Source organism: Stegostoma tigrinum, chromosome 1 (genome assembly GCF_030684315.1).
Source record: "Stegostoma tigrinum isolate sSteTig4 chromosome 1, sSteTig4.hap1, whole genome shotgun sequence".
In the NCBI taxonomy this organism is placed as follows: Eukaryota; Metazoa; Chordata; class Chondrichthyes; order Orectolobiformes; family Stegostomatidae; genus Stegostoma; species Stegostoma tigrinum.
The window spans coordinates 63,774,663-63,799,172 of record NC_081354.1 but is presented as its reverse complement, the minus strand read 5'-3'; the positions used below and the strand labels follow the sequence as shown (position 1 = coordinate 63,799,172).

Below are 24,510 nucleotides of genomic sequence, written 5' to 3'. Positions count from 1 at the left end.
CCAGGAAGCTACAGTTGCAAAATTGATCAATTAGGGAATTAAAGGGTGACAACATGGCATGATTGCAATATGATCCTTTCTGGTGGAAAACCCTGGCAGTGAAAACGATACCTTGAATTATATTTTGCTCTATTTGGGACAGACATAGTGGCTCAGTGGTTAACACTGCTGCCTCACAATAAATAAAGTAACGCTGATGTTTTGGGCCTAGACCCTTCTCTGCATCAGTTGGTGGTGAATTGGTCATAAATTTACCTTGTGTAATGTGTAGGGACATAGGGTGGGAGATGGATCTGGCTGGGATGGGCCAAATGAACTCTTCTGTGCTGCAGAGGATCTGTCCTCCACCATCACCCCCAGCATTACTCACACTTACCGCATAAACTGTACGGTCATCAACATCTTGTGGCTGACCTCCCAAGGCCACACGACGCCTTAATTTTGTTCCTTCTATATTCAGCTGAAGGCAGTTAAAAGAGCATGTTATGTATTAAAAACTTGCAATGCTGCTAATTCAAATTTCAAATCTTAACGTTCATCCTGCTTTTTTTGTACACCATGTTATAGTTGTAACTTTGGGTGAATGAACAGACCGAGGAATGAATACAATGACTTTTATATTACTATCTGCTGTACTGCATGTAAAACACTTCTTCACTATTTGCTTCTTTTTGAGTTGATTTAGTATTGTCACAATGCATAAGATCCACATTCAAAAGTTGGATGTGGGGGAAAAATTTTAGAACCAATAAGCTGGAGCAACATTTAATGGGACTTGAGAAAGTTGGGTGAGGAGATCATGTGTTTTTTTGTATTTTTATTATTTATGATGGTCATATGACAAAAGGATAAGATTTCCCAAAAGGATAAGATTTCCCAGTAGTAGAGGGCTCAGTAACCAGAATATGTGGAGTTTTTAAGATCACTCGCTGAACACTTCATTTCTTACTATTCTGAACCTGATCTTGTGATCACAATTCCCCAAATCTTGTCATGTAATTAAAGCTCCACTTTGCTCCTCAGAACCAGGTCCATCAATGCTTCCCGTTTTCGCTGACCTCGAACTTCATAAAGGGAGTCTTTGGGAAACATTTCAGGAATTTCCAGGGTTCCTTCCTCTGTACTGATTCCCAATTTTCAAACACGAGATTAGCAATAACAAATTTTGATTGAGATCTAACATCTTTCTAGAATTTGTTTCTCTACCTCATCTTGCCAATTTTTGGCATGTGATATACATTCAGTAGCACAACAGCTCCACTTGGGGGAGGTGATGGCCTTGTAGTATTGCTGGACTGCTAATCCACAGAGACCCAGCTAAATGTTCTGTCTGGGACCTAGCATCGAATCCTGTCATGGCAGATGGTGGAATTCTAATTCAATAAATATCTGGAGTTAAGACCGTGAACCCATTGTCAATTGTCAGAAAAACTCATCTGGTTCACTAATTCCCTTTAGGGACGGAAGCTGGCATCCTTACCTAATCTGGCATACATGCGACTACAAGATCCACAGCAATGTGGATGAGTCTCAACTTGGCATCCTTACCTGATCTGGCATACATGCGACTACAAGATCCACAGCAATGTGGATGAGTCTCAACTGTCCTCTAGGATGGACAATTAGGGATGGGCCATAAAATGCTGCTTAGCCAGCGATGCCCTCATCCCGAGAATGAAATATAAAAAAAACTACTGTTCCTTAATTCTAATCACATGGGTCAAAAACAGATTGTCTCATCTTTCTCTAATATTGGAATAATTTATCAGTAGTTGGTCAATCCCCAACTTATTTGAATCAAGGTTTTTGTTGCCACAATATTTACATTTAAGTTGGCAACATTCCAGCATGACCATTTAATTTACCATATTGTGTGTATACACAGGAACGCAAAACTGGCTGCATCCTGTCTGACCCCTCTTTTGAGCTTTTGCCTATTCTAATGCTGCTTTATCTCTTAGCTTTTTGCTCCCTTTCTTCATGCTTCATCATGAAGTCTGTTTCAGTGCAGAAAGTTAGCACTATAGTGCAACAGTGAGGAAATCCTTCACTGAATGAATGCTTTTGAAAACCTATACAAGCTGGATTTACACAAAAATATCACACATTTTTCAAAGAAAAGCTAAAGTATCTAAACAATGTTCCCCTTAACTTAATCAAGCTGCTTATCATATTGTCCTGGTTTACAATTATCTCCTTGGCCTTTAACATACCAAATTTAAAAGTGCGCTTGCTCTAGCCTGTAACTCCTCCCCATCTTGTCTCAAAAACGTATCTCTTCAACCATGCTTTCAATTTCCGTCTTTCCCTTTCCAGCACAACTTGCACTCTCTTCATAGAGATATACAGCACTGAAACAGACCCTTCGTTCCAACTTGTCCATGCCGACCAGATATCCTAAATAAATCTAGTCCCATTTGCTACCATTTGGCCCATATCCCTCTAAACCCTTCCGATTCATATACCCATCCAGATCCCTATTAAATATTGTAATTGTAGCAGCCTCCACCACTCATTTTGGTAGCTCATTCCATTCATGCACCACCCTCTGTGTGAAAACTTTTGGCCCCTAAGTTCTTTTTAAATCTTTCCCTTCTCACTCTAAACCTATGCCCAGCCTGTTCAGCCTTTCACGATAGCTTAAACCCTCCAACCCTGGCAACATCCTTGTAAATCTTTTCTAAACCCTTGAAAATGCACCTCGAGATACATTTTTGTCTGTCCTTATGAACAGTTCCAGTTTAAGTTTTCTATAAAAGCAAGGTGACAGCAGCACTGGTGCTGACAGCAAGGTTGGAGTTAGCCTTTAGTCATAATTTGTAATGAAGGGATTCACACTCACCTCAACGATATTTGAGTTTTTTAACGCCCTTGCTATTAACTTTACATCTGTGGTTAGCTTTTTCATTTTGTTGAATGCTGTCAGCACGCAAGTGTCAACATCTGGGTAGTCAAAAAAATCACAGTTAAAAAATTTATATATTTAAACCATGGGTATATGCCAAGAGATACATTACTCACATCCATCTCTGGATTTCTGAATCTGTTCCCGAAGGAATCGGTCTTTGTGTAGGTTCACATCACCAAACCAAAACTCGACCTGTTTTTTAATCTCAGAAAGCACCTTGTTGACCCTGGACCTTTTCTTTTTCTCCTTTTCCTTTTTCTGGATACTCGAGTCAGTGCGTGTTGTCTCACTTTTTGCTTTCTCTGTCTCTCCCATATTCAGCAATGCAAACCAACAAACTATTGGCAGAGAAAATACTCATGTTAAACTTATTACATAATTGTCAAACACAAATTCAAACAAGACAGTGGATGGCATACAATAAGGATAACGAGAATACGAGGGAATTTTTTACAAATGTTTACTGCAGGGCAATATGTATACAGTGCCATCACCAATGCTTCAGCAAAAACTGGCTAATCCGGCACCAAATGATTTTCCTGTTTTTATGGCATAACACCTCACAAACTGCTTCTTCTACATACCAAGCAGAAGGGAAAACATCTTAGCATTTGTAACATATTAAAAATTACACAAGAGAATACTGCATCACTTAAAGAAGGATGTAAATTCGTAATCAATAGTAGGGCAAGGCAGGCAATAGCAAATAGCAAGTGTTTATCATTGTCACACCTGGTTAGACCCAATCAGCAGCACAGTTACACAGATCTGCAGCTAAACCAATTCAGAAATACTGTATTCAGTTCTGGACACTACACATTAGGCAGTATTCACTTTTCTTGAAGGGGTTGTAGTGCAAATTCACTCGAATGAAACCGGGCTAGAAGGTGGGGCTTGTATTCCCTTGAAATTAGATGAAGTGGTGAAGTAATTGATGTGTTCAAGATAATTGGAAATAATTTGATACGGAAATAGAATAAAACTGTTACCTCTGATGAGACTGTTTGGAAAAAAGCACATAATGGTAAATTTAGTGTCGATCATTCAGGAGTGATCTAATAAAAGTACTTCACACAAAACAGCAGAAATACAGAACTCTTTCCTCCAGGGTATATGTTTTTATTAGGTAATGACACTAAGAATTATGGAATAACACAGGAAGATGGATATGTACCAGATCAGTCATGATCTAATTGAATGGTGGAATAGGTTTGAGGATGGAGAGGCCTACATCTGTACCTATGTTTTGGACTTGATCCAATTTTCTTTTCAATTGAAGTTAATGGGATCGCAGAAATTTGAACTGACTTTGTATATAGGGGACAAAGAGTTAGTGTGTGACTTCTCCTGTATGTTCCTGTGAATCTGGTACAAGGACAATGCACCTAGAGGTGAGCACACATACTAATATATAAACATACAAACAGTGATGTTGGTGGACCCACGGGGAGGTGGGAATAAACATATTTTATTTTTTTAAAAACCAATTTTAAAAAATTAACAAATCAACCTATCCACTCCAATTAAGAAAATAGTCTGTTGAACAAACAGCTGATTACTAATTTGGCTATACTATCTTGTTAATGGTTGTTCACAATTTCATTGTGTGTTCAGTAATGTTTGTAAGGAATGTTTCTTTTGTCTGTCCTTTGCAAAGGACTTCTATGACTCTTCTGAACCAGCCTTTCACTCTCCATACCACATCCAGACATGGAAACTTGCAAACAGTGACTTAATAATAAACAGGTCAAACATAAGTTATGATGGAGCAGATGGTAATAAAAAAGAAAATAAGACATTATATCAAATCCTGTCTTCCAGATACCCTTCTCATTCTATGATTTCTAACAAAGAAGACTTCACTATGCTGTAAATCAATGCTACAAGTTCACAACTTCTACTTAAACTCAAGTTGCAGCACAACAGGCTGTTCAGCCCATTGTGCTTACATAAGAGCTAATCAATTTCACTTGCTACTCTTCCGCAACAGTTCTGTTAATACTTTTTGTTTCAAACATTTATTTCGAATTTCTTTTGAATGTTACTACGTATCTATCTTTTCAGACATTGCAGATCACAACTAGCTGTGTAAAAATGCTCCCTCACTTTGCCTCTAGCTCATTTGTCATTCGTCTTAAATCTGTGCTGTCTGGTTACAGACCCTTTGCCATTCACAACAGTTTCTCATTGGTCACACTATCAAAGCAATTCATGATTTTGAACACATCTGTCAAATCTTAAACTCTCCCTGCCGTAAGAAGGAGATGTGATGTTATCAAATTGATAGAGATAAAAATGGGGAGAGAGGGGGAGGCGCCCCCTCCCCCTATTTATTTCAGAACCCCCTTCCCCTCCCCCATTTCTGAAGGAGGGCCTAGGCCCGAAACGTCAGCCTTCCTGCTCCTCTGATGCTGCTTGGCCTGCTGTGTTCCTCCAGCTCTACACCTTGTTATCTCAGATTCTCCAGCACCTGCAGTTCCTACTATCTTTAAAGCATTAGTTGCTGTTCTCTTAAAAGTGTTCATGATTGTATACACACACAAAAACTGAGTCTGCCCAACAGGTGACAGCAGAAATTGTTGTTTTACAACCACACGTATCAGATATTGGCTATGATACCGACAACTATACTTTTGGTGGCTGGGTGGAACAGCTGATTGTTAGTGCACGTTCCTATCAATACTCGCAATCAGTTTTGTCCTTAACTTTTGGTAAGCTGGTTTAACAACGTACAGTGGCATCATCTCAGTCTTAACCAGTGATAGGTCTCTCACCTTCATGTCAGGAGGTTGTGGGTTAAAACCTTTGCTCCACAGAACAGAACAGCAAAATCTACACCAATAATTAAAGACAGATTACATGGAAGGTGTCATTAAAAGGGGCTCAACCTGCCCCCTCAGGTGGACATACGAGATCTCATGGTATTTTTCAAAGTCCTCCTTCATTCTGAAAACCAACAGTTCTCCTTCAATCAAACTACTGGAAAACAGGCCATTTTTTATTGGTATCAACATAGGTGCAAAAAGTTCAATTTGGTCACTAATCACTGGATGATAGTTTCTAATTTAAGTAATGAACAGGAATCAATAATTCAACCTGGAAGGATGTCATCATATCCCAGCTACCCAAAAGACCAGAAATATATCAGTGTTAAAACTGAAACCATTTGAATTTAGTCATGTAAACAGAGGCTAAAAGTGGCAAGAGAAAAATGAATAAAGGCCACAATTTGGGCTCAAAAAAAAACCATGCTGAAAATTCAAAATAACTAATGATATATTATCAAATCAGATTTAAAACTGGTTTAGAAGCAGGAGACAGACCATAGTAGTTGAAGGTTGTTTTTGTGACTGGAAGGTTATGTCCAGCAGCATACCAAAGGGTTCAGTGCTGGGCCTCTTGCTGTGTGTGTTGTACATTAATTGTCAAGATATGAATCTAAAAGGTTTCATCAGTAAGTCCGTAGGTGACACTATTGATGTTGCGCTAAATAGTGAGGAAGACAACTGGATTACAGGATGTTATAAATAGGTTGGTCAGATGGGCAGAATAATGGTAAATGAAATTTAATCCTGAAAAGTGTGAAATTATGCATTTTGAAATACTGACAAGGGCAAAGCAGTAAATGTGAAAAGCTAGGACCCTATGAAGGGTCTACAGATTCAGAAAGGCATTAGGGCAGGCAAGAAGGTGTATGGGATGCTTGCGTGTATTAATCAAAACATTGAATACAAGGGGATTTGAATCCTCTTCAGAGGGTGCAGAGGAAATTCAAGAGTGTTGCTTGTGCTGGGGCATTTCTGGTAAGAAGAAAAAGTGGACAAGCTGGGATTGTTTTCCTTTGAGCAGAAAGGACTGAAGGAGTACAAAAAGGAAGGGCGTAAATAGGCTAGACAGGAAGAAACCTACCCTCTTAGTAGATGGATCAACTACATAGGGCATGCATTTGAAGTGAGCAGCATGAGGTTCAGAGGGCATCTAAAGACTTGGTAATGGATATCGGGAATTCATCACATCAAAGAGTGGTAGAAATGGGACCTTTTCAACATTTAAACAGCATTTGGATGATCACATGAATCGCTAATTACATACAAAGATACAGACTAAGCGCCGGAAAGTGGGTCTGGAGTAAATAGGGTGCTTGATGATAACAGTCTATGGCTCATGTGAGTGGAATATAAGCAGTTATCATCCAAAGGGGTAGGATGTTCATTTTGCACACACGCTTGCGAACCCCACTAGGTCAAATGCGTGTAAAGATGTTGCTACTTACCCTCTGCGTGTTTAAACCCCCCGAGAGAAGTGCGTGTGAACGAGAGTGAGTGCAGCCTACCGATGCTATCCCTGACTTTATGGCATTAAAATGCGAGCAGCGCCCAGACCCGGAAGGAGCCACATTCTGGCCACCTGCACAACGTTCCAAACCTCAGAGTACTCAGCAGCAACACCGTGTATCAAACTAAATAAATATCATATGCTGCACCGTTCATATCAATTCAAATACAGAAAAAAGAAAGCAAGTACCTTATGATCCAATTTCTCCAAATTCCGACTGTGAGCTTTTGTTTTTGCTATCTTTTATTTATTTGGATTGAATTGTTATTTTTTTCTTCCCCCATCTACTCGCTATAACATTAACAGCAAACATGACCAGTTTTTGCTCGCACCATTTTCACTTTGTTTATTGGAGCTCGGGTAATTGTGTCGCGGTTTGATGACGTACTGCGGCGGGAACATTCGAGATTTGGCTGAAAAATTTGAGCTCGAATATGCTACTTGCGTTTTTTTCCTCACCCCCCGCCCAAGGTACCGAATCGGAGATGGTAATTCTGAGGTGTGCTTTATTTGTTACTTATGTCTGATCGTTGCTGTCAGTTAAATCCTGTTCTGACTGAGTTTTAGAGCCATAGACATGTACAGCACGGAAACAGGCCCTTCGGCCCAACTGGTCCATGCTGACAGAGGATGAGCTAACTTTTAGGAAAGAGAAAGTGATTAAATAGGTCAGTTTCAGTTACGTTGTGGAGTGCCGCGGGGCTCAGGACTGAAACCTTATCTGTTTGCAACATACATCAGTGATTTGAATGAAAGGATCGAGTGTGTTGAAGCCAGATTTGCTGACAATTCAAAAATGAGCAAGCAAGTTTTGAGGAGGATGCATTGAGTCTGCAGAGAAATGTAGATAGATTAAGTAATTGGGCAACAAATTGGCTGATACAACGTGGAAAATAAGTGGTTTCCCAATTTGCTGGGAAAATAGAAAGCAGAGTATTTACGTGGAGAAAGACTGCAGAATGCTGCAATACAGAGAGATTGAGGTGTTGTCAGCAGTAAAAGTTCACCAGACTGATTCCAGGGATGGCGGGTCTAACATATGAGGAGAGATTGACTAGGTTGGGATTGTTTCGCTAGAGTCCAGATGGATGATGTGGAGATCTCAAAGAGACTAATAAAATTCTATCCAAATTGGGCAGGGTAGATCCAGGGCGGATGTTCCCGATAGTGGGTGTGTCCAGAACCGGCGGTCACAATATGTGGATTCGGGGTAGATGAGAAAGGATGGAGATGACGAGACATTTCTTCACCCAAAGAATTGTGAGCCTGTGGAATTCATTTCCACAGGAAGTAATTGAGGCCAAAGCATTGAATGTATTCAAGAGGCGACTAGATATAGCTCTTGGGGTGAATGAGACGAAAGGTTTTGGCGAGGAAGCAGGATCAGGCTGTTGAGTTGGATGATCAGCCATGATCGTGAAGAATGATGGAGCAGCTCGAAAGGCTAAATGGCCTCCTCTTGAGTCTATCTTCTATGTTTCTATAAAAGTTAGCATGCAGGTATAATACAGAAAGTAATTCAGAAGGTAAGTAAAAATTAGCCTTTACTGTAGTGGGTATGGGGTGTAAAAGAGGTTTTACCAAATTGAGCACTGCATTGGTGAGAATGCATCTACAGTACTGAGTACAGTTTTGATCTTATTTAAGGAATCATTGACTTGCTTTGGTGACAGTACAGGAAATCCATTTGATTGACACCTGGAATGAAGGTATTGTCTTTGAAGGAAAGGTTGAGCAGTCTGGGCGGATATCAGTTGGTAAAGACAGTGAGTGTTGAAGGTGGTGCATTTAGGTGCAAAACAAATGTGCTGCTTTGTCCTGGATGGTTTTGAGTTTCTTAACTGTTTTCCACCCATCCAGGCAGGTGAATGATATACCCTCACTCTCCTGAATTGTGCTTAGTAAATGATGGAGAGCTATTGAGGAGACAGGAGGTGAGATACTTGCCGCATAATTCCTAGGCTCTGACCTGCTGTTGTAGTCACAGTATTTCATACAGCTGGTCCAACTACCACCACATTACACCCAACTATCCTTCTGACTTGATCCATTCTCTACAGCCATCTATTCTCCTCCGTCCTACAATTACCTATCTTATCTATCTTTGCACCTGCCTTCCCAACTCCATTTACCCACATCATCCACTGACCCATCTAATTCACTCAACTAATTGCTCATCTACCCATTAGGGAGCATCCAAACTGGAATTCTAAATTCATCATATGGCATTTTATCATAAACGGGAGGATTGAGCTTTATTCACTGAACCTCGTTGTTGGTTTCTGTGTGGATCCCTGTGCTAGGCACATTCAGAATGATGCAGTGCAAGTCAAATGCCTTAGTCAGCCTTTTGTGAAATAACTGTTGAACAGATATGCACATAACATTCCTGTTTGTTTATTTATGGCAGATACAATTGCATCATGATGCAGATGACCTGGTAATTGGAAAAGACAAAACAAAATGTCTTGCCGTGAGTTTGTTGTAAGTAAAACAAATTTGCTTGTGTTAGAGATAGTGGGAACTGCAGATGCTGGAGAATCTGAGATAAAACAGTGTAGAGCTGGATGAACACAGCAGGCCAAGCAGCTTCAGAGGAACAGGAAGGCTGACGTTTTGGGCCTAGACCCTTCTTCAGAAACGGATCTAGGCCTGAAACATCAGCCTACTTGCTTATATTCATTGATGAATTGAAATTCATTTTAAAGTTTAAAGTTTTTGTTAAAATTACCTTTTACATTGCAGTGTACCAGGTGCAATATTTATTTGACAGACCAGATTCCACTGCTTATTTCCTTCTGTTTGCTCACTCTTGGATGCATTGTCTTCAATTGTTATGAAATTTACAGGAACCTCTGCTATGTAGCAGTTCGAAAAACAGATTTTTACTGCAAAGAGCATCCATCATTTGAAGAGTCAGCCTTTGTTTTTTTTAATTTCAGGTGCTGTATACAAATCAAAAAACAAGAAAAGCAAAGAAATGGCATGATGGCATTTTAAGAACCAGTTCCTATGGAAATAAGGTTTGTTCAGCAAATAGTGAAATATTATGTGGTCTATGCTGTGTAACACGTAAGTGCAAGGAATGTTTTGAAGACTAATAGATTGGAAGTTTATTTTACTGATGACTTGGATTTCATAGTACACATTAGCTTACATAACACAACATTGTGGGCTGAAGGGCCTGTTCTGTGCTGTACTGTTCTATGTTCTATGTTCTATAACAATGAAATGCTATTTAAAACATGACTGAATTGGTATTGTACTGTGGTTTTCTAGTTTCATCAGTGACTATTTACTGTTCATGTTTTCCCTGTTTTGCCCCTCCTGAAGTACCAATTCTCTGCTCAGTTACAATTTTACAGAGGGTGGGCCACCTTATGGTTGTCACTCAAGTAACCATCCCTGTGTGTTGAGAGATTTTTCAGCACAGGTAGATCACCTCTAAATCCACCGTTCACACCAGACTCTTCCAAGATACATTGCTGGATTGCGGTCTAAATGACCAGTTTGAGAATAGAACTGCCATTTCAGCTGTCATCAGTTAATTTACCACAGACGGTGACACAAATGAGTTGTTAGCTTTGGGATCCATGACATTATGGATTGAGTCAACAAGATGGTGTTGCTGATCAGCAATTCCTGACTTTGCATCATAGTTGTGTTCCTGAAAAGTGCAACTTTAAGGAAAGCAAGTGAATCAGATTTTCCCATTAGACTTGATGTATAAGCTAGAATCGGGTTTTTAACATATTTAGATGTTTGCAGAGATTTCACCATTGAATAAACTTACACTGGGAATAGAATCATTAAACAGGGGACTGGTGTACAGAATTCAGGCACAAAATGTTGGGACAGAATCTGATGGGACAAGGATCATTGAAAGAGAGTAGAAGCAACTGGGAGAGAAATAGGAAATGCAGGGAGAATGATGGAGAGAGGATGTGTATACAGGAATGGTATGAATAATTCAGTTGGATATATTGCCCAGAACAATTGATGAGAGAATTGTGAATTGAAATTATTGTTAACGTATTTTTTATTGTTAGACTCATGGCCTATGTCACTGTGGCGCAGAAGGTCATTCAAGAGCGGGGAGCAAAAAGACAGGTAGTTGTTATAGGGGATTCTATAATTAGGGGGACAGATAGTATCCTATGCAAGCCGGATCGGGAGTCCCTCATGGTGTGTTGCCTGCCCGGTGCCAGGGTGCAGGACATCTTGGACCGGCTTGAAAGGATATTGGAGCAGGAGGGGAAGGATCCAGTTGTTGTGGTCCACGTTGGGACTAACAACATAGGCAAAGCTAGGGTAGAGGACCTGGTCAGGGATTATGAAGCACTAGGAAGGAAATTAAAGTACAGGTCCTCAAGGGTCATAATCTCCAGATTACTGCCTGAGCCACGTGCCAATTGGCATACGGAAAAGAAAGTTAGGGAAGTAAACACGTGGCTAAGGGATTGGTGTGGGAAAGTGGGATTCCATTTCATGGGACATTGGCATCAGTTTTGGAACCGGGGGGACCTGGACCGTTGGGACGGTCTCCACGTGAACCGATCTGGAACCAGTGTTCTAGTGAAAAGGATAAATAGGGTGGTCAGTAGGACTTTAAACTTCTGAGTCGGGGGGGAAGGGAAAGTGAAAGTCACAGGGAATATGGAGTTACATGGAAAGATAAGCAACAGGATAGCATGTGTACAGAAGGATTTAAGCTCGAGGCAGACTAGGAATACAGCAAAAAGGAAGGATAGCTTAAGACATCTTGGGATTTCCAACCCCTCTAATAATGATAAGAAAGCCAGCATTAAGACACTTTATCTAAATGCTTGTAGTATTTGCAACAAAGTAGATGAATTAACGGCACAAATCCTCTTGAATGATTATGATGTGGTAGGCAACACTGAGACATGGTTGCAGGGACCTCAGGACTGGCAGTTAAACATCCAAGGATTCACAACTTATCGAAAAGACAGGGAGGTGGGCAGAGGGGGTGGGGTTGCCTTGTTAGTTGAGAATGGAATTAAATCTATGGCACTAAATGACACAGGGTCAGAAGATGTGGAGTCTGTGTGGGTGGAATTGAGGAACCACAAAGGCAAAAAAACTATAATGGGAGTTATGTACAGACCTCCAAACAGTGATCAGGACCAGGGGCGCAAGATGCACCGAGAAATAAATAGGGCATGTCAGAAAGGCAAGGACGCAGTGATCATGGGGGACTTCAATATGCAGGTGGATTGGGTGAATAATGTTGCTGGTGGATCCAAAGAAAGAGAATTCATGGAATGTTTGCAGGATGGCTTTTTGGAACAGCTTGTGATGGAGCCCACAAGGGAGCAGGCTATTCTGGACTTAGTGCTATGTAATGAGCCAGACTTTACAAAAGACCTTAAAGTAAGGGAACACTTAGGAGGCAGCGATCATAATATGGTAGAGTTCAGTCTGCTGTTTGAAAGAGAGAAGGCAAAATCGGCTGTAATGGTGTTACAGTTAAATAAAGGTAATTACAGGGGCATGAGAGAGGAATTGACGAAAATTGACTGGAAGCAGAGCCTAGCGGGGAAGACAGTAGACCAACAATGGCAGGAGTTTCTGGGTGTAATTGAGGACACAGTACAGAGGTTCATCCCAAAGAAAAAGATTATCTGGGGGTGGGGGAGGGGGTGCGGGATTAGACAGCCATGGCTGACAAAGGAGGTCAGGAAATGTATCCAAGAAAAAGAGACAGCCTATAAAGTGGCCAAGAGCACTGGGAAATCAGAAGATTGGGAAGGCTACAAAAACAAACAGAGGATAACAAAGAGAGAAATAAGGAAGGAGAGGATCAAATATGAAGGTAGGCTAGCTAGTAATATTAGAAATGATAGTAAAAGCTTCTTTCAATACATAAGAAACAAACGAGAGGCAAAAGTAGATATTGGGCCGCTCCAAATTGATGCTGGAAGGCTACTGATGGGAGATAAGGAAATAGCTGAAGAACTTAATAAGTACTTTGCGTCAGTCTTCACAGTGGAAGACATGAGTAGTATGCCAACAATTAAGGAGAGTCGGGGGCAGAGTTGAGTACGGTAGGCATTACAAAAGAGAAAGTGCTAGAAAAGCCGAAGGGTCTAAAAAATTGATAAATCTCCTGGCCCCGAAGGGCTACATCCTAGAGTTCTGAGGGAGGTGGCTGAGGAAATAGCGGAGGCTTTGGTCGTGATCTTTCAAAAGTCACTGGACCCAGGGAAAGTCCCAGATGATTGGAAAATTGCTGTTGTAACCCCCTTGTTTCAGAAAGGATCAAGGCAAAAGATGGAAAATTATAGGCCAATTAGCCTAAACTCGGCAGTTGGTAAAATTCTAGAATCCATTGTCAAGGATGAGATTTCTAAATTCCTGGAAGTGCAGAGTCAGATTAAAACAAGTCAGCATGGTTTTAGTAAGGGGAGGTTGTGCCTGACAAACCTGTTAGAATTCTTTGAAGAGGTAACAAGTATGTTAGACCAGGGAAACCCAGTAGATGTCATCTATCTAGACTTCCAAAAGGCCTTTGATACAGTGCCTCACGGGAGGCTGCTGAGCAAGGTGAGGGCCCATGGTGTTCGAGGTGAGCTACTGGCTTGGATTGAGGATTGGCTGTCTGACAGAAGACAGAGAGTTGGGATAAAAGACTCTTTTTCGGTATGGCAACCGGTGACGAGTGGTGTCCCGCAGGGTTCAATGTTGGGGCCACAGCTGTTCACCTTATATATTAATGATCTGGATGAAGGGACTGGGGGCATTCTGGCGAAGTTTGCCGGTGATACGAAGATAGGTGGACAGGCATGTAGTACTGAGGAGGTGGGGAAGCTGCAGAAAGATTTGGACAGTTTAGGAGAGTGGTCCAGGAAATGTCTGATGAGATTCAAAGTGAGTAAATGTGAGGTCTTGGACTTTGGAAAAAAGAATACAGGCATGGACTATTTTCTAAACGGTGAGAAAATTCGCAAATCCGAAATGTAAAGGGATCTGGGAGTGTTGGTCCAGGATTCTCTAAAGGTTAACTTGCAGGTTGAGTCTGTAATTAAGAAAGCGAATGTAATGTTGTCGTTTATCTCAAGAGGGTTGGAATAAAGAAGCAGCGATGTGCTTCTGAGGCTTTATAAGGCTCTAGTTAGGCCCCATTTAGAATACTGTGTCCAATTTTGGGCCCCACACCTCAGGAAGGACATACTAGCCCTGGAGCGTGTCCAGCGGAGATTCACACGGATGATCCCTGGAATGGTAGATTTAACGTATGATGAACGGCTAAGGATCCTGGGATTGTACTCATTAGAGTTTAGAAGGTTGAGGGGAGATCTAATAGAAACTTACAAGATAATGTATGGTTTAGAAGGGGTGGACGCTAGGAAGTTGTTTCCGTTAGGCGGGGAGACTAGGGCCTGTTGGCACAGCCTTAAAATTACAGGGGGTAAATTTCTTCAGCCAGAGAGTGGTGGGCTTGTGGAATTCATTGCTGCAAAGTGCAGTGGAGGCTGGGACGTTGGATGCCTTCAAGGCAGAGATCGACAAATTCTTGATCTCACAAGGAATCAAGGGCTACGGGGAGAGTGCAGGGAAGTGGTGTTGAAATGCCCATCAGCCATGATTTAAATGGCGGAGTGGACTTGATGGGCTGAATGGCCTTGCTTCCACTCCTATGTCTTATGGTCTTTATTTCTGTCATGTTCTCAGTGTGTTTAGGAGCAGGAATCTTTTTCTTAGTTGCAGACTGAATAAATAAACATAATAGGTTCTGTTATTCACTTATGGCAATTTATTAGTTAAACATTGTGCTTAAAATCTCTGTGACCTCCAAATTCCATAAAGAGTGAGATGAATTTGGCAGTACACTGAAATGGAAAATGATACAATAGTGAAGCCACAATGTTAATTGGATATATGTTTCTTACTGTATCAACGACAGTATAATGAAACAGCATTAACTGAATCAACATTTAGTGAGGAATCATTGATTAAGGCACATGCTAGTACTCTCTGGACTTTTATGAAGCCTGTTTGTGATTAAATATCCACCTTTATAGCTTCATGTTTTAAATTGTATGTGTTTATTTTGTATATGGTGTACTGAAACCGAAATTAATTCCTCTGCGTTGGAAACAAAAATGATTCATTAATGTGTTGATCTTCAAGAGGATGTGATAATCTGATGGAACTGCAGTTTGTCAAAGTTGTTTTCAGGTTTCCTTCAGTTCTGACATAGTCTGAAGTCTCAAAATAAAACTGCAATATTGCAATTGAATGTGGTATACAATGTTAGCAATAAATATCTCAATATCTTCAATCCTAATTATCTTTGTTCTATTGGTTTGCTTCTATTTGTATTCTTTCCCTGGATTATTGTTTTACAAATGATCCATTCCTGTAATTATCAACACTGAATTGGGGATGATGGAATTTTGGAGGGCAAACAGAATTTTACATCTTTTTTCCATTTGTTAACTTTTAGGCAACTTTGTATGATGATAAAGGTCTCTGTTTGGATCATATATACATTAAATTTGAAGAGGTTAGTATATTTATTGAATTTTTATGTTGTGCTGTGACAATGGAACATTATGCATGCACTTGATTTTCTTTTTCAAAGCAATATCTGTCATTACACAAATGATTTTAGCATTGTTTGATGTAGTTTTTCATATTGATAGATACGATCAGGCAATGACTTTGAGAGTGATCGATATTTGATTACTGTGGAAGAAGAAAAACCATCTCAGAATGAGGATGCCAATTGCTCTGGTCAGAAGATGGCTACAAAGCTTGTCACAACTAACATAATGCCTGCAAACCTGCCTCGATGCCACTTGCCTGTCGGTCTAAAAAGGAAGCACACGGTATGTAATGATTTTGTTGTATTTTCTAATTACTAATTGTACTTTAGACACATTTGAATATCCCCAAACGTTTGATCTTTGTATGTTGAATACACTATAATTTTGATACAGGGCTTTCAAGGACCACGGGAAATATCAAAGAAACCAACTATCAAAGAGAATGATACAACAAGTGCAACAAATAAATCCCAGGCTCCAAATTTTTCACTCCCTCAGGTTTATGCCACTTCACCCCTTTTTTCTACTTTATGCGCAAGGGAAACTTCGTCTTGCTCTGCTCTTGTTTCTGAAGCTTCCTCTTGTACGTCCAGTAAAGACCTGTCAAAAGAAATGATGCCCAGCTTCTCATTATTGCCCCCAGCAACACTGAATCATTATGAGAAACCGAAGCACTGTGAAGAAATGAGGTCTTTTCGTTCTGCACATACCGGATTTACCTATGGAGATTGCAATGAAAGAATATCTGAAACACTCCAGTCTAATACACCAACTTTCCCTCTGGGATTGTCTTCCCATTCTGAATTAGTTCGTGAGAATAAAAGGAGCAAAGCTCAGATCCTAGCCCTACTTGCAACAAAAATAGAATCCAGCAGTCATGATTCAGAAACCTTTGAAGTTAAGCCACAGATGCCATTGGTTAGTAATGGCACTGCTTTTGCTGCAGTTGATATCGCTGGCCATCAACAGGAAAACTGCTTTGATCAGCATGACTATCCATACACAAATGCAGATCCTGGGTTGATACAGCATTGCAGCACAGTATCACCTGCTTACCATGCAGATCGTAATATTACAGTGAATTCATCTAAAAGTTTTGGTGGAGACTGTTCTTCCTGCAATACCGAAGAAATGAATCTAAATTGTGAGGAAATGGAAGATTCCATTGTTCAAACAACAAATGACCAAACTATATCTCCAGAGGTTTGGGCGACTGCTGCTGTTGATGAAACACTGGACAATAACATTTGCAAATCGAAAGAATTTTCTGTCAAAATGGATAGTCCACCAAGAGGGTTGTTTTCTCTTGCTGATGATGAACACTCTGTACAGTCTGTTATGCCTGTTGAATCAGACATGGTGGATACTAACAGTTTTGCTGATATAAATTTCAATATACTTGGTGAATTTAATCTGGATGAAATTGGCCCGAATGATTTGCATGGAAGTGAAATTGAAATGTTACCACAAACATCACTGAGCATTAGCAGCTCCTCTTTAAAACCCACTGAAGTGCCTTTGTTACTCAAAGTTGAGGAAACCCCTGAACCCAAACACTTAGAATTGGAAGCTCGGTTACCAGTTCCTGAAGAAGAGAATTCAGATCATATTTCGCATGAAAAATGTCAAACTGAAATCAAACCTAGAGCTGTTACGAATGCTGAAACTTTATCAGAAACACATACCTTAGTTGCACATGAGATTTCTGCAGTGGAAATACAAGAAAACAGAATAAATGCTGATGAGTATTCTTGTCTTCCGGCCGAAGGACGTACAATCACACTGCTGAAGTCTTTATCTGAACATAGCACTGCAATCGAAAGCTTAGAGAAACTAAATGTTCAAAATTGTTTCAAAGATCCTGCAATTAGTAAGGCTAAAGAACAACCATTTGTTAGTCCAAAAGAGGCCTCTGGAGGTAAGACTTCTGTGATTTATTCAAAATTATATTCTGTGAAATATCTTGTGAGTGCTGACTGATCTTTTTCTTACATTCTTAGAGATGATTTTCAAGAATGTGGATTTGAAACACAATTACAATGTGGACCACAACCCCAACTACTGTCGTAATATAAACAGAGGTGAGCAACAAAAACAAAATTGATTTAAATAGTAGAAATTACCTGGTATAATGTAGGTATGATGCAAATCCTAAACTTTGAAAATCTAATTCACAATTAGCCACTGTTTTAAGATGCAGAAAACAAGAATGGTTGTTTTGAGTTACTTGTTAAAAGAAATAAAATGAAATACTATGACGTAAAAATGAGTTATTTGTCTAAACCTATCCAGTCTGTCTCAAAACTGAAAAACAAGATAATGTGCAAATAATACATTGTTTGGTAAAGTGCACAAAATGGCTGCATGATTTAAGTCTGAATTTTCCTGACATTGTTTTGATCTTTGTTAGCCTGATTGATTGATTTGTTTATCATGAGGTTAATTAAAACTACACACAAATTACTTTTGATGATTCAGTGAAGTATCATCTGGAGATCTAATTGAAATAAATACCAGTTTTAATATATGCCATAATCTTCAAACTGCATAGTACAGCTTACTGTAAAAGGAAGATGGATTGTATGCATGCATTCCGAATGAAAACGTTTTGCATTTATATCGTGTTTTTCACAACTGTCACATCTCTTAGAGCACTTCATAGGCAATGAAGTCTTTTTGAAGTGTAGTCACAATTATAATGTAGGCAATGTGGCAACTTATTACTATGTAACAAGATTGTGTAAGAGGCCGTATGACATGGACCTATTCATCAAGAAACATTAAGTTATCAAGGGAATCGATGAGGTCGATTTTAGTCTTTGTGGATTTAGGTCAAATTGACTTTACGGCCCCCTATATTTGCTTGTGGGTCTTTTGCATGGAGATGAAACAATTGCTGATTCTGCAAATTCAAGCTTTAAAGTTTAATGCTCTCACTTCCCATCTTTGGTGCATGTGGGAAGAAAGTGGGCTATATTGGAAGTTGTTGCAGAGATCCAGGAAGACCTTTGTAGAAGTGTGGATGGGTGAAAAGCCTTCTTGGGGTCTATGTAGAGCTAGTCAAAAGCTTAAAAATATGGATTACAAGTTAACATATTCCTCATAGCCTCACCACACCTCACCCGGTACCCATGCTCCATATACGATAACCTGCACTATCTAGTGCCCAATAGTCCTCCGCATGGACCCCTGCCAAACTTTCAATACATACCTATGCCCCTGTACTGTCCTTCATAATCCCTATGTCAAGTTAGTGTAAACCCATGACTTCCACGTGCCAAGTTTTACCATTTCATCTGCTCTGACAACTCACCTAGTATTCAGTTTGGGTGGCAGAACTCTCACCAGTGTGCATGTGAGGAAAAACAAAGTTCAATTAAATAAAATAAGTATAATAAGTTACTGAAAAAGAATACATGTGTTGCCAAAGCTTTTCATCTTGCACTCAATAGGACAGTTCACAAGTAAGACAAGTAATGAGAAAAGTGTTCATTGGGTACTAAGTGGACTGTGATTGGTAGAGCCCTTACTGTGTAGAATGCAGTAGCCAATGATGATTGATAGCTAACTGCTAAATTGTATTTAAATTTTAAACCAAACAGGGATGACTCTGACTTTGGTCAAGTCCTTGTTCTGAGAATTGAATGGTTATGTTACCCTTAGGGAAGAGCAATATATTGTGACATCCCTTCATTTAGTCTAAAGGGTCTGGCAGAGATAACAACACCACAACTTTGACATTATTCCACTAAAGGTATTAAACATTAAGCAATGTTGCATACTTACAACGACACTAGTTGCTCATAAGTCCTGCAATTGAGGATCTGTCTCACGTGGTCAGTTTGTCAATGGATCTTGTATCTTTGAAACAGCTGACGAAACTGCTTCATCCACTGCAGCAGCAAGCTGTTTTTGAATTATTTCTTTATTCTTCTTTGTTGTGAAGGTGCACCATGTTTCTGGTTCCTTTACTTATTTTTTAATCACATTTGTGTCTTATTTGAAACTGTACTCTCCGGGTCCCAATTTAAAGGCTATGCATTAATAAACATAGATAGTTGTCAGAAACTTTATTTGTGACATCCTTATCAATCTTCAAAACTGGAGTGAAGGAGACTTTTTTTGTGGTCACACAAACAATGGGGTTACAGTTTTTTCACAGCTCTAGCACAGGTTAAAAATCATTTTCCAGACTGCGACGAATGTTTGTCTTGACCAGATTTCCAATCCTGCCTTCCTGCTCTCAAACCCTCAATGCAGCTGTTCAGTCAGGTACTAGTTTCTCCTTCAATGTTCCATTCCGTCACAGTGAAACAATCTGAGGACACAGGGTCTTTCACAACTACTTTGCATTTTGTAATAAGAAATAATAGAAAAGAACAATTGTATGATTCAGTTTGATTAAGAGAATGTGGGAATTGGCTTTGTGTGTGTTTATATCCGTATGAGCTTGCATTTTGTCTCTACCCGTGTGTGTGCGCGCGTGCGTAAGTATTGGTTTACAATATTAACATTCAGCATTATTGTGTAAGAAAATATGGGTGTTGAAATTTAAAATGTTCTGTGATGAATGTAATATCCATTCATTGGATATCAATTTCACTGGCATGAAGAGCGTTTATTGCCCGTGCGATGGTGTGGTGAAATATCTTTGTGAATTGTTGCAGTCTGTGTCATGTAGATGCTCCCACAGTGCTGTTACATCAGATGTTCCAAGATTTTGACCCAGCAACAATGATTATTATAGTTTCAAATAAGGATGGCATGTGAGGAGAAAGTCAGTGCATGTGGTGGATCTATCTACCCAAGTATCAAATCTTTCTGTATAGAAGTTATATTAAACTATTAGTCTTCATAGCAATGTACAACACATCTGAATTATAGATTCTGCATTATAATACAGAAACCTCAAAACAATGAAATCATACTCTGTAAAATTAATTTTTAGAAGCAAAGCAAGCCATGGTAGCATTGTTTTGAGAGCAGTTTCATTGTAAACCATCCTTTTAATATTTTCAGAACCATTCATCTCTTCATACCTTTTCCATCCTTCTTTGCTGTATTTGTAGTTTTACATAAATTGAATTGTAAACTAATGTTTTTGAAATTCTGTGCTTTGCAAATATTTGTAATGGTCGTGACAATTTAGTGAAACAACAGAAGATCAAAATCTTGGAGTGAAATTTGTGAATGTTTTGATTTTTTTCATGAAATGCACATCTACTTATTGATGTAATGACTTCTGGATCTGGTGCCTGAGCAATTGCTGCCATCTGTTTGTCTCCTAGCTCTGACAATATTTGCAACTGAACATTCTTTGCCTGCTTTGAGGAATTGTCTCACTGAAAATAGCTGTGCTCCAGCTAAGGTACAGTATAGTACATTTTCATTCACATCCCATGGACACATTTGCAACCTTGACATGGTATACTTATAATAACATCAGCCTCAATATTTAATGCTACAAATGCGTGTTTTACTCACCCTTGTAACCTGACAGGGTGCTAGGAGTCAGGCAAGGAACACAGCCTGTATTGCTAAGATGTGCAGGATTTAAGATACTTTCTTTGTTTTGAATGCTGGTGACAATAGTGATGACAGCCCGCACCCAAACCATCGGTTCATAGTTATGTTGTATAAATGAACTTCGATCTTTTTGGAGGATTTTCTTAAGATTTCATAGTTCAACATGTATACTGATACATAGTAACTCAAATTGAAATAGCATTCGTGGGCTCAATAATACACTTCAAGTCTCCACCGCACCCCCACTTGCCTCTGGATGTTATTGGTATTGGAAGAATGTTTTCATATCGCTTCTCGGCCTCTTGGGCTAAGATCAAGTGTGTGTTATACCAAGTGTTGCCACTTGGTGGCGCTCTTATGTGTGGTGGCTTAGTCGCAGTGACGGTGATGTCTGGGATCGTTTTTAATGGCCTCAGTGTGGAGGCAACACTACAGAAAAAGAGATAATGGGAACTGCAGATCCAGCCTCACATTTTATTACTACAGAAAAAGCATATTTTTCATCGACCCATTCAGAAATGTTTGAACTGGGGTTTTCTTGCTCAGAGATAAGAATACTAATACTGCACCTCAAACCCTCCAGCTTCTATAGAACGTAAGCGAATTCCCAATCAGTGCCTACTACTTGAGTGCCGGTAAGTACTCAATTAATATACAGTTAATACAGTGGCTTTCTGGAGATTGGTTGGAGGTTGAAGTTACACGCTTCTTCCACTGACTGCCGTACCATTTCCTGCAAAGGCTACTTTTCATGGTGTCTCCTTGCTTTATACCAGGAGTTTCACAATGATTTGGAAAACACCCTTTTCTTTTATAATGTAAACAAGCATGATAAGATACAGTGTTCAAAATTAAGAAGATGCTTGAAGGAGCATGGACAATATATTTTAAGTCTAGAATAGGCAAACATGCAAAACCCCCAAAAGCATGCTGTGAAGTAAAATTCTGGAATTGAAGGCAACGTGCACGTTGCGTATCAGATGTAGGGATCCTATTCCTGATTGTAGTCTGCTGACCCCTGCCAGAAAATACGCTTGTAAATGATAGGATCTGAGTGTGGTACTTTTGTGCTGTTGTGTAAATCGGTAAGGTGAGAGTGGGCTTGGGTAGAATACAGGAGAGTGATTTTCACCCCAGAAGTCTATTGTCTGTGGAAGAGAAAGGGGAAAAAAAAAACTACACTTTCTATTTCCTTTCAAAATAAAATAACAACGAAAAAATCCTCTCTATTAGTATGCATATATTTAAACTTGAAGCTGCACCCTATTGAAATTATTGACTAGAATTTACTCAAGACTGAACCTGCTTTCCTCAAAGCATTCTGCTGAGAATATTCCCAATGAAAAATCTTGCATTAGGTCACAGTTCTGAGGAAATGCAACCTTTTTACAGCTGTTCTACATGCTACATCAGTTGTTGCACAGAAAAGAGAGCCCTCTGGTGGTGGATCACCAGGATTGTTTGGAATGCACTTGAGCTAACAATGTTAAGTTTCAGAGATAGTAGGAACTGCAGATGCTGGAGAATCTGAGATAACAAGGTGTAGAGCTGGGTGAAGACAGCAGGCCAGGCAGCATCATTGAAGCAGGCCTAGACCCCCAAAACGTCAGCTTCCCTGCTCCTCTGATGCTGCTTGGCCTGCTGTGTTCATCCAGCTTCACACCTTGTTTTCTGAATGTTAACAGTTTAACAGTTTTGCGTTTAATAGTTTATATCAATCGTTCAGTGAAGAAATTTCTGTTTTTGAAAGACATACATTTGCCAGGATGTTGTCAAATTCTCTTTAATTTTTTTTAGTCTTTTAACATGTATTTTTGGTTTTGCTTGACAGTTTGGGCCAAAAAGCTTTTATCGATTAAGCTGAGAAGTGACAAATGATGTCCGGAATGAACCAGAGATAGTAATAACTGCCGATACTGGAGTTAGAGGAACACAGGAAGCCAGGCAGCATCAGAGGAGCAGGAAAGCTGATGTCAGAAAGGCTCTGAAGAGGGGTGCTGACCCGAAACGTCAGCTTTCTTGCTCCTCTGATGCTGCCTGGCCTGCTGTGTTCCTCCAGCTCCACACCTTGTTATCAGGAATGAACCATTAGCTTTTGCACACTTTATGTACTAGTTGTCCACACACAGACAGTGTACATTGTGGGACAGATTTAAATTAAAGCAATGTATCACAGCCCCTAACTTTAAAAGAGCAACCCTACTGTTCTATAGCATCTTTTCCCTAAATTCCCAAAAATCCATTCAAATAATATCTCAGCAAATGGTTCATTTATGTACATTTTTTTCATTCCTGTTCTAATGCATCATACTCCACGAATTTAGAACTTTAACTTTGAAAGGGTTCAGAAAAGATTCACAAAGATGTTGCCAGGGTTGGAGAGTTTGAGCGATAAGGAGGCAGAATAGATGGGGCTATTTTCCCTGGAGCATCAGAGGCTGAGAGATGACCTTAAAGAGGTTTATAAAATCATGAGGGTAATGGACAGTATAAATAGTCAAGGTCTTTTCCTAAAGGTTGGGGAGTCCAGAACGAGAGGACATAGAATTAAGATGAGAGGGGAAAGATTTAAAATGGACCTAAGGGGCAACATTTTCACGCCGAGGGTGGTGCATGTATGGAATGAGCTGTCAGAAGAAGTTGTGGCGGCTTTTTACAACATTTAAAAGGCATCTGGATGGGTATGTGAATAGGAAGGGTTTAGAAGGATATGGGCCAATTGCTGACAAATGGGACTAGATTAATTTAGGATAATTTGTTTGGCATGGACAAGTTGGACTGAAGGGTCTGTTTCCATGCTGTACATCTCTAAGACACTAATTATCTTCAGTTGTGACTGTGGCAATCATTCACACGATTTCAGCCACATACATTAATCTGAAAAACTTTATACATGTTCTCAGGAAATACAGGTAAATATAATTTACAAATCTGCATTTGCTCAGCAATTCACAAGTCCTCTTTTAATAACTGGATCAGAAATCACCAACAACCAAATCACCAAAGTGTACAATTGTCTTTTAGTCTGGCCATTTTAACAGTAAACACACAAAAAACTTAAAAGTTCATACAAATGCTCTGTGTGGATATCAGTTTTGAGGTTATATAATAAAGTGTCTGTTTCTTGTTTGGAACTTGCTAATCAGCAATGAAATTAACAATGTGTGG

The 24,510-nt window shown here is 39.7% G+C and overlaps 2 protein-coding genes across 2 annotated transcripts in view; one reads left to right on the top strand and one right to left on the bottom strand.

Moving 5' to 3' along the window:
• larp7 (La ribonucleoprotein 7, transcriptional regulator) overlaps positions 1–7,608 on the bottom strand; it is a 33,427-nt gene extending 25,819 nt beyond the window's left edge. The window contains exons 1-4 of the mRNA XM_048533394.2: positions 7,433–7,608; positions 3,022–3,246; positions 2,843–2,943; positions 377–460 (exon numbers count right to left, since the gene is read on the bottom strand). Coding sequence (XP_048389351.2) covers positions 377–460; positions 2,843–2,943; positions 3,022–3,223 — 387 coding nt within the window. The 5' untranslated portion in view covers positions 3,224–3,246; positions 7,433–7,608. The remainder of the gene's footprint in view (positions 1–376; positions 461–2,842; positions 2,944–3,021; positions 3,247–7,432) is intronic.
• A 30-nt stretch (positions 7,609–7,638) lies between these two features.
• Positions 7,639–24,510, top strand: part of LOC125453606 (protein ZGRF1-like) — an 83,019-nt gene continuing 66,147 nt past the window's right edge. Inside the window, exons 1-8 of the mRNA XM_048533375.2 lie at positions 7,639–7,742; positions 9,654–9,727; positions 10,186–10,266; positions 15,714–15,773; positions 15,913–16,098; positions 16,210–17,734; positions 17,817–17,897; positions 21,105–21,184. Of these exons, the coding sequence (XP_048389332.2) occupies positions 9,707–9,727; positions 10,186–10,266; positions 15,714–15,773; positions 15,913–16,098; positions 16,210–17,734; positions 17,817–17,897; positions 21,105–21,184 (2,034 nt within the window). The 5' untranslated portion in view covers positions 7,639–7,742; positions 9,654–9,706. The remainder of the gene's footprint in view (positions 7,743–9,653; positions 9,728–10,185; positions 10,267–15,713; positions 15,774–15,912; positions 16,099–16,209; positions 17,735–17,816; positions 17,898–21,104; positions 21,185–24,510) is intronic.